Source organism: Gadus morhua, chromosome 19 (assembly GCF_902167405.1).
Source record: "Gadus morhua chromosome 19, gadMor3.0, whole genome shotgun sequence".
NCBI lineage: Eukaryota > Metazoa > Chordata > Actinopteri > Gadiformes > Gadidae > Gadus > Gadus morhua.
In genome coordinates, this window is record NC_044066.1 from 290,123 (window position 1) to 307,053 (window position 16,931).

At 46.2% G+C, this 16,931-nt stretch overlaps 1 protein-coding gene and 1 long non-coding RNA gene across 3 annotated transcripts in view; one reads left to right on the plus strand and one right to left on the minus strand.

Moving 5' to 3' along the window:
• The window catches only part of epha5 (EPH receptor A5), a 108,242-nt gene that overhangs the window by 18,734 nt on the left and 72,577 nt on the right, over window positions 1-16,931 (minus strand). Inside the window, exons 6-11 of one of the 2 annotated variants that reach the window (XM_030341500.1) lie at window positions 12,842-12,966; window positions 10,567-10,656; window positions 10,282-10,351; window positions 9,654-9,756; window positions 7,473-7,540; window positions 6,942-7,067 (exon numbers count right to left, since the gene is read on the minus strand). In XM_030341500.1, coding sequence (XP_030197360.1) covers window positions 6,942-7,067; window positions 7,473-7,540; window positions 9,654-9,756; window positions 10,282-10,351; window positions 10,567-10,656; window positions 12,842-12,966 — 582 coding nt within the window. Of the gene's footprint in view, window positions 1-6,941; window positions 7,068-7,455; window positions 7,541-9,653; window positions 9,757-10,281; window positions 10,352-10,566; window positions 10,657-12,841; window positions 12,967-16,931 lie in introns of those variants that run through there. The other variant, XM_030341501.1, reaches the window with a different exon arrangement.
• Window positions 2,333-2,745, plus strand: LOC115532045 (uncharacterized). Its single transcript, XR_003973980.1, has 2 exons — window positions 2,333-2,404; window positions 2,657-2,745. It is a non-coding gene; the product is annotated as an uncharacterized LOC115532045 (long non-coding RNA).

Genomic DNA, 16,931 nt, shown 5'->3' on the forward strand with positions numbered 1-16,931 from the left:
TCAGACGCAAGCTACGTCACATGGCCCCCTCCACCAGAGCACAACTCTGAGCCACAGGGAGAGATAAAAGAGGATGAAACTCCCTACAGACCATCTAGGCATGATGCAACACCAAGGCAGCCATTTCTCAGTGCTAAATCTAGGTATGTAACCCACATCAGCGCACCACTCAATGGAGGTCATACAAGTAAGGAAAGACGCGATGGACAACAAACAACGAACATTGGAGATAATGGACATCACACAACACCCGCTAGAGGTAACGGACAGCCCACAAAACCCAAGACAACACATCATCCTCACAAATCACCATTTAAGGCAACAGCTCCATCATACGTACCCATGTATGCTCCATCCACTGCAAGTGTGGCACCTGAAACAGAACACCTGGCACGATACCTGGCTCGTCGTGATTTAGTGAGTACAAGTCTCTACCAATTCGATGATAAACCTGAAAATTATCTAGCATGGCAGTCATCATTCAGTAATGCTACTACAGGCTTAGGACTCACAACAACTGAAATGTTGGATCTGCTGATTAAATGGCTAGGAACAGAGTCGGTCAACCTGGATACAGCCAGGGGCATAGGGCCCATTGTGGAGAAACTCCCTTATGGGCTACAGGAAAAATGGCTAACAGTAGGTTCAAGGTTTAAAGAAGAAAACAACGGCCACTTCCCTCCATTTGATTACTTTGCCGATTTCATCTGTCATGAAGCACGCCGGAGAAATGACCCCAGTTTTATTCTTTCATGCGTAAGCAGCAACGGGTTGAAGTCAGACAAAGTAGCCTCTAACAGTTATGGGAGGAAAATATCTGTCCACAAGACAGACATCTCTCCAGGTAAAGACCCACCTGCAAACTCACCTGAGAGAAAGCCTGATGGGCCAGAGAAAAACTGTCCCATTCACAACAAACCACATGCGCTGAGGAAATGCAGAACATTTAGAGGGAAGGTTCTCGAAGAACGAAAAAGCCTTCTCAAAGAGCATGGGATTTGTTTCAAATGCTGCACTTCAGCTAGCCATCTTGCAAGAGACTGTAAAGTAAAAGCCATCAGCAGCCATCAGCCATCAGCCATCAGCTCACACTGTACCCAGGTGTGTGGCCCAGGTCGAACAGCAAGATCCTGTGCGAAGATTTGTCTGGTCCGAGTATATCCACAAGGTCAACGTGAGAAGGCAGCCAACATGTACGTGATTTTGGATGATCAAAGTAACCGTTCACTTGTGCGATCAGACTTCTTCCAGCTTTTCAACATCAAGGGCCAACCATTCCCCTACTCACTCAAGACCTGTGCTGGGCTAGTTGAGACGTCAGGCAGAAAGGCAGAGGGCTTTCAGGTCAAATCACTCGATGGGCAGACCAGCCTACAACTACCATCACTAATTGAGTGTAATGACATACTCATCGACCGCTCCGAAATACCGACCCCTGACGCAGCCTGTCAGGGGTCGCACTTACCGCACTTACCTGAGCTCGATCCCAAGGCGGAGATCCTCATCTTGCTAGGCAGAGACATTGTTAGGGTTCATAAAGTCCGGCAGCAAGTGAGTGGGCCTCACAATGCCCCCTTCGCACAAAGACTTGATTTGGGATGGGTTATAGTAGGAGACGTGTGCCTAGGGAACGCACATAGGCCGGCTGTGGGCACATTCAAGACAAATGTGCTAGAGAATGGCCGACCCACCTTTCTCAAACCTTGCAAAGGCTTCATGAAGCTGACTGAGGATATGTCCCAGGGAGGGGTGCAGAAGAACCCAACGCACGGAGACTTCACAGACAAGGATCTTCTCAGCAGACAATGGAGACAAGTCCAAGCCCTTGCCGACAGATTCTGGCGTCGCTGGCGTCAGGAGTTCCTTCCCACTCTGCAAGCCCGCCGGAAATGGAGAGATTCCCACCGGGACCTGAAAGAAGGGGACATTGTGCTCCTGAAGGACAAACAAGCCGCACGCAACGTGTGGCCTATGGCGATGATCACAGCTGTCTTTCCAGAGAGAGACAGCAAAGTAAGGAAGGTGGAGCTCAGGACATCGGATCAAGGTTCTCCGAAGGTGTTCCTAAGACCTGTGTCAGAAGTAGTTCTCCTTCTGCCAAAAGACTGTAGTTAAAGGACAGAGACATTTAAAAGCTCATAGTGACCTTTAAGGTCAGACGGGGAGTGTTCTGCCCTTCAGGCATTTCATTTGAATTGAATGCTTTAAATTTGTGTTCCATCCAGACTTTTATTTTGACGTTGTATTTTCGAGCTGCACAGGAAGCAGGAAGGAAAATAGTTTAGATCACGTTAGAATGCGCGCGTAGAAAACGTTAGAAATGGCAGGTTGATTGGGAGTGCAGACGGTCACTACCCCAGAGAAAGGCTTCTTGCATGTTGGTTCCCCAGCAGAGGCATCGCTTGTACGTATCGTATCTTTGTTGTGGCTGTGTTGACTCATTTGTATGTTAATTACATGATGTAAAAACGGAGTTATAAGGCTAACTAATCGGGAATGTTAACTATGCATGTTAGTTTCAACACGTGGCCTTCAAGATAATGTTAGTTCTAAGAAATGTTAACATTTAGCTTTATTGTGATTTCTATACTTAAGGTATTGTTCAAGGAAACTAGGTGACTTAACTAATTGCAATACTTTGTTGTTTGTTTTCTAGTTTCACTCTCTTTCATCTTTTGATCTCTTGATCTTATCTACATGGATTCAATACAATGTGAAGAATGAAAATAAATCTACAAACAAGAATTCAAGGCATTCTTCATGTTCATCAATAGAAGAGAGTTTAGCTCACTGTCTAGTTGGAGTTAGCACACCCCACCGAGGACAGCACACACACACACACACACACACACACACACACACACACACACACACACACACACACACACACACACACACACACACACACACACACACACACACACACACACACACACACACACTTCGCTGCCATAACAACAAAAAAAATAAAATAAAAAGTTCCCTCAATTATTATTACTGTCCAAACATTGGCCAAAATGGAATATCTTTTGTTTGGGCTGCTTCTAGGACATTTTGGGTGGATTTTGAACAGGGCAGGACGTTTTTTGCAGGACCTGGCAACCCTGCGCTGTTGCCCGAGGTGATGAAATGCTCCGAAACCGATCTGGATCCATGGCAAAAGACTTGTATGGTATATTTAAGAGGCAGCTTGGATGTTTTTATTTTCTGCAGTTTAGAATTCTTCTATAACCTATTTTTGAAAGCAAAACACCAAGCTCATTGATTTAACGAGGCAGGGTTATTTGAAACAATTTATTAAATAAATATTTGTGAGAGGTCATTCCTTCTCCTGAGTTTGCTTCCTATTTATGTACACCCCTACTGTCCACAAGCATCCCCCCCTCCCCATATGGATTTGGAGAATTGTTGCCACGTCCCAGTGGTGGAGGTATCATATATATGAAAGAGGGCATTCAATTATACTACAATGATCAATTAGGAGGCCGAAGCCCTAAAGGAAGTGATGCAATAGGTGACTGAGTCGAGAACATTTCAGTAAGCTGTACCTTGGGGTCTCTTATAGATCAAAGGGGGTCTCAAAGGACACATACGCTTCAACCTGTGGCTCCAGCCATACAGGAAATTACTCAGCAAGTGCTCCATCTCGTTGCACCTCACCCAGCGGCTCGCTTGCAAGATTTTGGCCTGAAGTTCTTCCAAGACCTACACCCTAGCCATCCAACATGCATATCTGAGAATCAGGCCTCTCTTTAATAATGACAAAAAGTTATGAGAGAAATAAACATTAACTTTTTGCTATCTCATAATCGGCGTGGTGCCGGCTCCTTTTGACCCCAGACTCCAAAAATGTGGCCACAGGCCAGCAGTGTCTGCACACCTTAAGCCACAAATTTACACCTCCATCCCACAAAAAATTGGGACTAAAAACTCCCCTGAGGTCACGCCCCTTTTCCAGCCTTTTCGAGATAGCAATCTAGGGATGCTAAAGTGTTTACACACATTTCCCAGGGCCCCGAGAACGACATATCCGAGATTTGGAGTTCTAGCCCTTGGAGAAAAAAAGTTTCCCCAAATGGACTGTCATTTGGACAAAGCCCCTCAGAAGTGTTGCCTGCAAGACCTAATGGTTCAGAATGTGGTGGAAAAACGGGGGGGGGGGGGGGGCCTTTCCTGCCCGAAACTTGGGGGGGTTGGGCATACAAGTCTTTTGGCCATGGATCCAGATCGGTTTCGGAGCATTTCTGCACCTCGTGCAACAGTGCAGGGTTGCCAGGTCCTGCAAAAAACGTCCTGCCCACATACCTTTCAAAATCCACCCAAAATGTCCTAGAAGCAGCCCAAATAAAAGATATTCCATTTTGGCCAATGTTTGGAAAGTAATAATATTTGAGGGAACTTTTTCTTCTATTGTTTTTGTTGTTTTAGCAGCGAAATGCATTGTGTGTGTGTGTGTGTGTGTGTGTGTGTGTGTGTGTGTGTGTGTGTGTGTGTGTGTGTGTGTGTGTGTGTGTGTCCACGGCCCAACCCTGCCCATCCTCTGGTGTTTAATAGTTCTGACTGAGTTTTCATAAAGATTATACAATACATACTGTAGGTATAATACGCTATTTTATGTTGAAATGCGACGTAATCCAGTGTTCACAGGAAACGTACACTGTCAACGTATGCTTTTGGCGACTGGGTTGGTTCTCAGATATATGTGTTTCTAACAAGATGATATCAATGAAAGTTACATAAAGTAACGGTTCAAAAACACAACCGCAGAAAAAACGTGAGCTGTTTAGCGAAAGCAGCGTCCCTAGCAACCTGACGTCGTTGAAACATGCAAGCGAGCCAATAAAATCGTCCTAATAACTATCAAACTAAAGATCAGACACAATCACTGACTGAAGATTATGCAAGTAAAAAGTATATTTCTCGCTAGAAATGTCATTAGAAAAACTTTAATGGTGAATCGGTCCTAAAATATTGCATTTCCCATTCAGATAAAGATTAATAAAGATCATACACATTCACTTGCTGAAGATGAAAGGAAAATGTATATTTCTCGCTAGAAATGTTATTAGAAACACATTTTAACTCTTTAATTGATTCCGTCAGACCACCACGGATTTTGAGTTAAGCCCCCGCCGTGGTCAACTGTGGCACACACACAGATTGAAACGGGAATCTGTGTGTGTGCCACTGAATATCAGTGTCATTTACTTGCATTGGAGCCAGAGGCGCTGCATCCCATTAGGCATACCAGGCAATTGCCTGGGGCCCCGCAATTGCTTGGGGCCCCGGGCCACTACTAGAGCCAAAAAAAAAAAAATCGCTCCATACCCCCCCCCCCCCCCCCCGTCAACAATCCTCTGCCTAGGGCCCCCACACTCCCTCGAATCGCCCCTGATTGGAGCAACTTCCGTGGACACATCACGGACAATTTAAGTGTTTCAGTGAGTCCACCACGGCCTTTGAGTTAAGCGCCCGTGGTAGACTCGCTTGTTGAAACGGGGATCTGTGTGTGTGCCACGGAATATCAGTGTCATTAAATTGCATTGGAGCAAATTCCGTGGACACATCACGGACAATTTAGGTGTTTCAGTGAGACCACCACGGATTTTGAGTTAAGCGCCCGTGGTCGACTCGCTCGTTGAAACGTGGATCTGTGTGTGTGCCACGGAATATCAGTGTCATTAACTTGCATTGGAGCGAATTCCGTTCGCAAATCACGGAAATCGGCGTGTTTCCGTGATGATCCCACGGATTTCGAGTTAAGCGTCCGTGGTCATTTCACGGATCCCTGTGAGACCAGGTTGGTTTTTAAACTGTTTATGTAGTTATTTTCTGACTACAGGAACGCCTTAAGGCTCCTCTCCTCAGGCACAGCCCTGAGTCCGACGCCTTCCCCGGGGATATCTATAGGCCTCGGACCTCGCTGGGTTGGTGAACTGACCCACCTCTTGGTCTCTGTGGAGTTAGAATCCGTTCCCCAGGAGTTCAAGGAGGCCTCTATAATCCATCTCTATGAGAAGAAAGCCCTGTGCCAGCGCAGATGTGTAATAGTGGCAAGAATCCTTTTGAACGTCTAAAAGCTCAGCTTGTTCGGTAACTCCTGTATTTACTGCCTTGCAGCTACAGGATAATTGCCAAGAACAGAATGCTAATGCATGGCATTAGTCTAAACTAAAGCATTCGAAACAGTCAGCCTTGAAGCCCAATGTACGGTAAGTCAAGGTCAAGTAAGGGTGTCCAGACAAGTTCCACAGCATGATGCGCAAACTCCAAAAGCATACAGGCCAGAGTCAGCGGCCAGCAAGAACTCTCTGAACCGCTCACAATCTCGAAGTGGGTGAGCAAGGCCGTGTGCCTGTGCTCTACAGCATGGTGTTCTCTGACCTGCTGCAAGACTCATGCACTGGGATGAGCTTCAACTACAGTTTGTATGGTTCAATCTGTGGAGGCCAAAAACAAACTGGAAGAAGGTGCTGTTAGATAACTTTGGTTGCTGATGACCATGCTCTTGTTGCTAGGTCAAATGAAGAACAACAGGCCAGTATAGAACACTTCTCTGCACTTCTCAATTCCTGCACCAGCCTGCTCCTGGGAAACTCTACACTGTGCCCTTCCTCTTTATGAATGAGCATAAAAGCTTTCAGCCGTTGACAAGTTTGACAAGTCTCATGCTGTGCACATAGCTGATGAAGATAACATCCGGATTGCCAAGGCCCGGCAGCGTTTGATCGTCTGTGTGACACAGTGTGGGAAAGGACTGCCAGGAAAGGGCTGTAGCCCAGAGCTCTGCCTCCTCGCTGACCTGCGCATTGAGCCAAACAGAGTTTCAGGCTCATCAACATCAAACTAAAGATGTGCCATTGTCATGCTCCATTAGGATGGAGAAACAACAGGAATAGATAACGGGTCGGTTCCAAACTGGTTGATATGGTTGGCCTTACCGGCTCCAATGATCCTCTCGATGGATATGGACGATACGTCGATCTCCTGGGCAAACTCGTGGACCGCCTGGTTGGGGTCCTCGTAGGTCAGCGGGTCGATGTAGGTACGCAACCCCGGGTACTTGACTGCAGACGGCATTCAGGGTAAACTTTACTCAAATAACACTTTTCACACACAACAACACACAGAACGGTGTGACAAAATCTCTGCAATAACACAATGAAAGATATACTGACACTAAAAATAATGATAATAACACACAACACTTGCAACACACACGACTCTGGTCGAAATCCCTGCACTAACACATTGAAAGATATGCTGACCCAAAAAATAATGATAATAACTGATACTAACCAGTTTATAATAGTGAAGAACGGAAAATGATTTTAATTAATTAATTTAATTAATTAACGCAAGTAGAAGAAAAGAGAACAAACACACACATAAACCACTACCACACACGTACACGCACGCACGCACACAAACATACACACACTCACACACACATACAGAATGGGTTCATTTACTGAGGCCGTTGTGAAAATGCATCTTCTCTTCTTCTGGGTCCTGCTTGGCTTTGCTGTAGCCACACCTCCTGTATGGATGACAGCACCCAGCAAATGACTCCATATACAATTGATGTTGTTGTGTAGTTATGCAGAAGTAATAGCTCTGCTTGTGATACCCTAACATCTTCTCTTTGTTTTCACCATGTAGTATCTGTGTGCGTGTTTGAAACTATCGGCGAAACAAAATAAATATCTAATCATCTCAAGTGTGAAATAGAAGCTATTTATGCATGCAGAGGGAGAGAGCATGAGGGAGAGAGCGAGAGGGAGTGCGAAAGAGAGCGACAGAGTGTGGGACAGCGAGAGAGAGAGGGAGAGAGAGTGAGAGGGAGGGAGCGCGAGAGGGAGAGAGAGAGAGAGAGAGCGAGAGCGAGAGAGAGACACAGAGAATGAGAGAGCGAGAGAGCACAAGAGAAAGAGTGAATGAACCCGTTTTACTCTGTCAATATTTAGACAGCATCAAGGGGGATAGCTACTGATAACACAGTTTAAATATGAAGCTATCGATTTTAAACCTGATCCTATTGAGAACAGACACACACACACTGGTCTGGTCGGCAGAGCAGGGTATGTTTATATAGTGTGTTCCACCTCAGGAACGTCCCTCAGGAAATAATTCCGTGGGTCATTATTGGACCCATTATCGGACCCCCAAAAAAGTCCCTGTTCTTAGGTTGGTACAGGAATCTAGGGGCTGAACATCTCTGATCAGTTGAGTAAATCCAGCCCTTCAAAGGTCTGCAGCTGTAAACCAACTGCTGACACTAAACCACACACAGTGCTCTGATTGCATCCGTAGTAATGAACTACGTTTATAGACCTATAATCATCACTATCTGTTACATGTTTTGATCTTTCATCTCGTAGCAGTCGGCACTACAAGCCAATGTTTACTGACAATGCGGCACGTGAAAGGTTCTTTTGATGACATGAGGGTGGTAAAATATTTTGGTTTTGGATACCGACTTCCTCCGAGAGATTTAAAGCCTACTTTTAGTACTAGAACCGGGAAACAGCTTAAAAAACAAATAGTTTCAAAAACATGGAAGAAAGCACTGCCACTTCCTATCCCCCCTCATCCACTGTCTTTCATTCATTTTACTATTTTAAACTTGGTTTAAAGCTCAAACTCCCTAATAATTGAATCCTCTAATTACGTAGGATCAATAGATCAAAGGAAGGGAGCATGGCTCGTATTCACTGTGAGGTTGAAGTCGGAATCCGTCGTTGTCTCTGCCATGATTCTTACCGCAAATTACTGAATACTCATGTCGTAGCCGATGTAAACAGTTAACGCATTTTTGTTATTATGATTTTCTCCCCGTGTTTCTTGCTTTTTCATGTCCTTTATTTGTTATGTGCCTAACGCAAAGGACCTTTAGCCAGACCCTCATAGGTCTGCACAACGCGGCGGAAATAGAGACAACACGGGGGGCCGAAGTCCTTAAAAAGTAGAGGGAGCAAAGGTTCTTGGTGGAATCACGACTTTGTCTATATGCGTATGCAGGGTGCGAACTACGGGGGGGCCAGGGGGGTCTCAGCCACCCTTAATGAGACATGAGCTCCCCTGAAAACATGATTTGTGAAATGTTGGGGGGGTCTCTAAATAGCGCCCAGGTCATGTGACCTTATGACTCCAAATCAGTGGTGGATCACATGACTAAACAGGCTGATTAAGACACACCTCTTTCTATTAGCTTTGAATGGTCCTTATAATAATAAATAACAAATAAGTCAATATAAATAACGCAACCAGTCAGAATTGCCTTTTAATACTCATTTTAATTTGAAAACCGGAAGCTTGTCTTCTCTGTGCAGTTACCGTAAAGGTCGCAATATGGGCGCACGTAAAATGTAGCGGCTGGCTCAACCGCATGTGTGTGGAGGGTTGGATGTGATATGTGCTTATATGTGCTGACATAAGGCAAGTAGGCATACAGGCTTGTAATAATGGATGTGTTTTGAGTAAGTCCTCGCTCTGAGGCACGCACAAGCCCCCCCCCCCCCCCCCCCCCCCAATATAAGTTAGCCCCCCCGAAAGCCGCGGTATAGTTTGCACACTGTGCATATGTGTGTGTGTGTGTGTGTGTGTGTGTGTGTGTGTGCGTGTGCGTGTGTATGTGTGTGTGTGAGTCCTACCGTCCACTCAGCAGGAAGCCCGCCACCAGGGCCAGCAGGACGAGGGCTAGGGTGACGGCTACGGCCACGACTGACGCCTGGGCCCGCTCACTGGACGCCGCCACTGGCCAATCACAAGGGTCGATGTTAAATGACAACCAATCACATCATAGAAGGATCAGCATGTTAACAACGATATATCTTAATATATGGGGATGGTTGTGTCTGTGTATATGTGTGTGTGTGTGTGCATTGTTATGTGTTTGTGTGTGTGTGTGTGTATGCGTGTGTGTGTGCCTGTGTTTGTGCGTGTGTTTGTGTGCGTGTGCGGCCGTTGCCAATTAAGGAGATTCAGAGCAACTGAGGAACAGGTGGAGAAGCAGGGCTTAAATAGCCCGCTTCTCCACTCATTCTTGGTCTCCCAGCCCTGGAGCTCCTGCACGGAGAGACCGGTCCTCGTGGGTGACGGGATTCCACCCACGAAGGAGGGGACCATTGATACCACCCAGGTTTACTTTATTTGTGTTTTGAGAGACTTTGTTATGTTCTGGATTAAACATGCCTTTTTTGGCTTTTCCCCTCAAAGTTGTGTCCTGTTTGGGAGGAGGTGGTTCGCTCACCGTGCCGGGTTGCCACAGTGTATACTCACAGGAAGGGCTGGTCTGGAACTCAAAGCGCCGGCTGAAGGCTCCGTAGCCAGCGGACGTCCTGGCCCGGACCTGACAGACAGAAACAACAGGTTACAGTCCAACGCAGAGATGAACAGGGAATCATGAAGGATCCCGGCTATAAGAGGACGACCAGGTAAGATGAGCTCCAGGCCCGGTGAAACCTGCATACCCCAGCTTTAACATGGAACCCGCGTCGGAACAGATGCTTCATCTTAAGCTACGGGCTCACCAAATCCCAACCACACCCCCGCCTGACCCCTGACCTGGAAGATGTAGGCGGAGGACGGCTTCAGACCCTCCACCACCATCTCCGTCAGCTGGGACTTGATGATGGTGTAGCTTGACTCCTGCTCCTGAGGGGGCAGAGAAGACAGAGAAGCGGGGGAGGGGGGGTCTGTGTTACTTCTTAATGTAATACTTCACAGTTTAACATATATCACATGATGATAGATTAATTTTATCAGGATAGACCGGGGCAGGGCCAAGATAGACTAGGGGACTACCAAATGAAAGGTTGTGGGTTCAATGCCCTAGTCTCATCTGTAGGCATCCTTGTAGGCATCCAGCCCCAATCCTGTGACCACGCATGAGCATGCAGGACTGTGTGTGTATGTGCCTGAGTGCAGGACTTTGTATGTATGTGCCTGTGTGGTAGCCTGGCCATTGCCAGACCAAGCCCAATAGTAGATTACACGTTGGTCTGGGGAGGCAACGGGCGTAGTTCAAATTACTCTGTACGCAATTGTTTGCCTGCCGTCGCTTCCCTGTCGTCATTGTGTTAAACCAGCCAATAGCAAACCAGGTGGAAAAGCGAGCTTGGTGATTGGCTTCCATAGAAGCAGATCGGAAGTAGGAAGAAATGTATTGCTCCTCTACAGACCCACCTGAAGGGCGAATTCAAATTGCCGGCAGAAAAGTCTACCTGTGTGCAGTTATAGGTGTGTGTGTGTGTGTGTGTGTGTCTGTGTGTCTGTGTGTCTGTGTGTCTGTGTGTCTGTGTGTCTGTGTGTCTGTGTCCGTGTGTGTGTGTGTGTGTGTGTGTGTGCAGTACTCTGAGTGTATGCCTGTGTGTGTGTGTGTGTGTGTGTGTGTGTGTGTGTAGTACTGTGTGTGTGTGTGTGTGCAGTACTGTGTGTGTGTGGGTGGGTGTGTGTGTGCAGTACCGTGTGTGTATGCCTTTGTGTGTGTCTATGTGTGCAGTTCTGTGTGTATGTGTGTGTGTGTGTGTTTGCAGTACTGTGTGTATGCCTGTGTGTGTGTACAGTACTGTGTGTGTGTGTGTGTGTGTGTGTGTGTGTGTGTGTGTGTGTGTGTGTGTGTGTGTGTGTGTGTGTGTGTGTGTGTGTGCGTGTGCGTGTGCGTGTGTGTGCAATACTGTGTGTGTATGCCTTGTGTTGGAGTGTGTATAGCAGGGATCAGTTTCTCCACAGTAACCACACCATATTTAAAACAGGTCTAAGTGGCCTCCATTAGACTACATCTCCATTTGCCGACCGCATTGACCAGCCTGTTCCTGGACCCTCCGGTCTACCTCTCTCCATATCCCGTCCCCCTACACCTACCCCCACCTCCTCCCAATACCTACTCTCCTTTACCCCTGTCAACCCCCTGTCTTCCTCCTCCCCTCAGTCTCTCCTCCACCTCCCTCTCCATCCCCTCGTCCTCTTCCTCTCCTCTCACCTTCTCCTCCAACTCCCTCCATCTCATCTCTCCCTCCACCTCCTATCTACCTTGCCACCACCTCTCTCCTCCCCATCTCTCCTCCCCCTCCCACATCCTCTCTACTCCCACTCCTCTTTATCCCTCCACTACTCCGACCTCTCTCCTCTCAGACCTTCCAAGAGCAGTGAGACAGAGAGAGAGAGCGAGAGAGAGAGGGAGAGGGAGAGGGAGAGACAAAAGAGAAAGAGAGAGAGAGCCACAGAGAGGATCACTAAACATTAAGTGGAGTGTTGGGTTTCTGAGTCCATCAGAGTCCGGCTCCTGGGAACAGGATAGCCTCCACCGGTCCACCCGCAGGCTTCTAACTTGGGCCGGAAAGTGCAGTAGTACGAATACGGATGAGTAAGCGATACAGAGCATAGCCGCATCAAATGAAGCTACAGAGCCTTAGCTCTTCTTCTTCTCTGATGTGCTCTGGATGTGTTTCCACGCTGTAGTGATGTTTTTGTGATAAATAAACCTGCACACGCTACTACAGTAAAGATACCGCATCATTGGATAGTAGTACTCCTGGTGTGGCAAAGTACCTTTTCAAAGTATTTAGTACTAGATATTCATTACTGCAGTGTAGTGGTGTGACACATTACCATTTCAAAGTACCTGGTACTAGGTATTCAGTACTGCAGTATAGTTGGCTGATGCAGTACCTTTTTCAAAGTACTGTATACTAGGTGATACTGCAGTAATGTGGTGTGACGCTGTACCTTTTCAAAGTACTGTGTACTAGGTTGTACTGCAGTAAGGTGGGAGGATGCAGTACCTTTTCAAAGTACTGTGTACTAGATTGTACTGCAGTAAGGTGGGGGGATGCAGTACCTTTTCAAAGTACTTGGTCTCGTACTCCAAGATGATGCCGTTGGGCCGGTCGGGCTCAGCCCAGGACACCGTGATGCTGCTCCTCCCGGAGGCCCCCCTCCTCACCAAGCTGACCGGGGAAGGGGCTGCTCTCTCACACACACACACACACACACACACACACACACACACACACACACACACACACACACACACACACACACACACACACACACACACACACACACACACACACACACACACACACACACACACACACACACACACGTAAATCCTTAGAAAATAAAACAGTAAAACGATAAGGACCTCCTTAAGACATATCTCCATGAAGCAGTAAAACCTCCAATAATAACAAGATGATGCAATTCACAGCAACACTATCTCCAGATCTACTCCCTATTTACAATAACACACACTTTTCACTCAACCGTTTCCAAGTTTTTCTTTCATTGCTTTGCAAAAGTAACATCCAACAGTTCATGTTAGAGAGTAGTTGACATAGGACCATGGAAGACAACTTGTAGAGTTCAATAAAATGTTTCTTGTTTTATTTTATTTATTAATAAATGATAGGTAAGGAACAAAGTCAATCGAGCCATAAAATCAGTTTACACGACAGCTTTTGTAATAAGTCAACCATATAATCGAGCATATCACCCTGATATCACCTCAGTCTGTCGGTCTTCTACCAATCACCTAACCCCCGGTGCAGGGAAGCGTATTTAATAATGTGTTTTTATTCATGAATATATTCATCACATATATTCACAGCTGGAGCCTGTCATCGAGGAGACACACCTAGACGACACCACCCCACCAAAAGCCTTCATACTGCTGGGAAGAACGTGGTGTTACAGCCCTGTTCATCACTGTTACACCAGAGCCCTGTAACACCACAGCCCTGTAACACCTGTAACACCACAGCATGGTAACACCTGTACCACCACAGCCCTGGAACACCTGTAACACCACAGCCCTGGAACACCTGTAACACCACAGCCCTGCAACACCTGTAACACCACAGCACTGTAACACCTGCACTACCACAGCCCTGCAACACCTGTAACACCACAGCACTGTAACACCTGCACTACCACAGCCCTGCAACACCTGTAACACCACAGCACTGTAACACCTGTAACACCACAGCACTGTAACACCTGTAACACCACAGCCCTCTAACACCACAGCCCTGTATCAACACCCTGTAACATCACAACCCTGTAACACCACAGCCCTGTAACACCACAGCCCTGTAACATAACATCCCTGTAACAACACCCTGTAACATCACTGTAACACCACATACCTATAATACCACAGCCCTGTAACCACACAGCCCTGTAATATCACACAGGCCTAACAGCTCCTGGCTTCAGTATACCTCGATGGGCTCTTTGCGTTTAGTTAAAGGGACCCTTCACCCATTTGCATTAAGCTTCACATTTTTGAATGGTTTTCCCTAATTTTCCCGTGAGTTGGGATAGATCCGTATCTACCTCCAACACTTCCTGCTTTAAATGACACAAAATTATGATTTTTGCGTCATTTAAAGCAGGAAGTGTAAGAGCGGGGGGGGGGGGGCTCTAAAAAACTACAAGCACTAGTTCCTACATTTCAAACCCGCCTATAGGGGGTGGGACCCACTGACGCTACAGACCAATAACAGATCAGTGCCAGTCGATGGGACTTAGTGGTCTATGGTATAGAGTACACCGGTGTGAATTTGCGCTACGGTATGGATTTTGACGTTACCGGTGTGACCGGTAGATAACACGAGCGCTAAAGATGCAATGAGTACCAGAGACGCAGTCGTTAATTATATAGACATCTATACTTTAATAGATAATATCACTTTGTGTGCCTCCGGATGATAGTATGAATCAGACCTGCAAACTCCTCAGAGGAAAAAAGGTGACAGTGTCACGGGGGGATTTTTTTTGGATTGTTATATGCAAATTACACTAGTCTGAGCGTGACTTAACAAAACTCAGCATACTTTATAAAAAATCAAAGTCAAAACATCCTTGAGGCTTATAAAAAGTATTTCTATTTACAAGTGTCACAATTTTTTTTTTGACTCTTAGCCTGTGGGGCGTTCCACAAAGCCGGTTTTATCACATAACCGGGTAAGTTAACCCAGGGTTTGCTGTAACCCTAGGTTTTCCGTTACAAAAGGATCACGGTATGTAAGTTGCTATAGAAACATATGCCCTGAATCAAACCTGGTCGGAGCAGGTTTTGCGCAGGTTAAGTTTGAAACATAACCCGGTTTTGGGTATTTAAACCCGCGTTCACCGCAGATTTCATGTGTTCACAATGGCATGCCCTTTTGATGAGAGAACTGCTGATATCGGAGCGCAAATTATAATCCACCGGGAGCGATTGATAAGACCACGGCTCGACATCTTGGCATATCAAATGACTTTTTGCTGGAGTGGAGAGATAGGCCTATAGATTCTCACGCAAATCTTTAATATATTTAAATAGCCTTACATAGCCAACACTACCAATCGAGGACCTGGCCTCAGTTCACTCCAGACTATTTGCGTAGCCCTCCGTTTTTTGCAAAAGGTAGTTTTATCTAGGCTATAATGTTGGAGATGCTGAGCACATCTCAGTCCTTTCAGATGACCCATCCAAGATTTGTATCGGCCTCCTATCATACAAAGAGCAATATTGTCTGAGTACTATGCCGAGAGGCACTTACAACATAAAGTATAAATTAGTCCTCAGTGGAGGACTATTTTATACTATAGTCTCTCTTTTATACTATAGTCTCTAGTGGACTTGCATCCACTGGAGAATGTTTGATCGTTACACGCACTAATCCATCTTGATCTGTGAAGTTGATGAATTGTCACTTTTAGGTTTTCTACCCAGTTACCCAAAAAATCAACTTTTGGAATAGTATGCTCTGTGGCAAGCACATGGTTTGCATGTGTTAATTCGAAGGCAAAAAATATATAAAATACAAGAAAACACAAAAACCTACATTCAACCAGTGGGGTATGGCCCCTGACTCTCTGAGGAGGTAGGTACCTCCAGGTACCCCCTCCATGCCAGGGCGCCATGAATTTATGTTTATTAACAGCTCCTCCACCGGGGTCAAGACAATTTGAGGGCCAGATCCAGTCTGCCGACTGTCAGCCTTTTCACGATTGGCTTAAAAAAATGGCATATTTAAATTTATACCAATACGATGGTGGGAAAAGCTTACCAGTTTGTATGTTTTTTTATACTTGATTTTTATACTTGATCCGCTGACCGCTTGGAAGCCATCGGAGTACATAATTTTTTAGAAGAAAGGGGTTATGTGGTAGGATCTTTAAGAATGCTTAACTGGGATATTTATATATTCATAGCACAAATATTAAGGATCATGCTTTTGACGTGTAACTAACGCATTTACGCTGTCAGAGATCCGCTGCCAGGCTTTGGTTCTCCGGGTTGCAGAGGCTTTAGCGTTCCCTTTTCTTGCGATAATGTCCTTCTCCTCGTCATAGCTCTCCAGGGGAACCTGAAGTTCCATTTCTTTGAAATAAGCGGCCCGTTTCGCCATTTCGATCAGGGTTTCCATGATCCATACATCACGTCTTTTTAGGTTTGGCGTGGACGCGCACAACCCTGTGTTAACCAACCCTGAGTTGATTTGAACTAATGCATAACCGCTGCTGTGGAACCGAAAACTGGGTTAGTCGGCACAGGGTAAATCAACCTAGAGTTCAGGGTTAACTCAGTGTTTGTTAAACCTCCGTTCGTGGAACACCCCTCTGGACGAGTGTTTCGCAAGCTCTCTTGCGTTGTTTGGCCGCATGCATGCGGATGCGGATGCGCATGCGCGGTAGCCAGGCGACCGTCTCATCCAATGGCGAGCTCAGTTGGCGCTGTGTGCTTCAAGATTCCGATTGGCCCAGAGAATGGTCAATTATAAGAAAGATTCTGAAGCAAGTGCTGAGATTCCGATTGGCCCAGAGAAATGTCAATTATAAGAATGATCCAATAATTTTTCGCAATTCTGGACCCCCCCCCGCCCTCCCCAAAACAAAACTCTCCGGTTCTACACAATTCACGTGAATGACCAAATTGA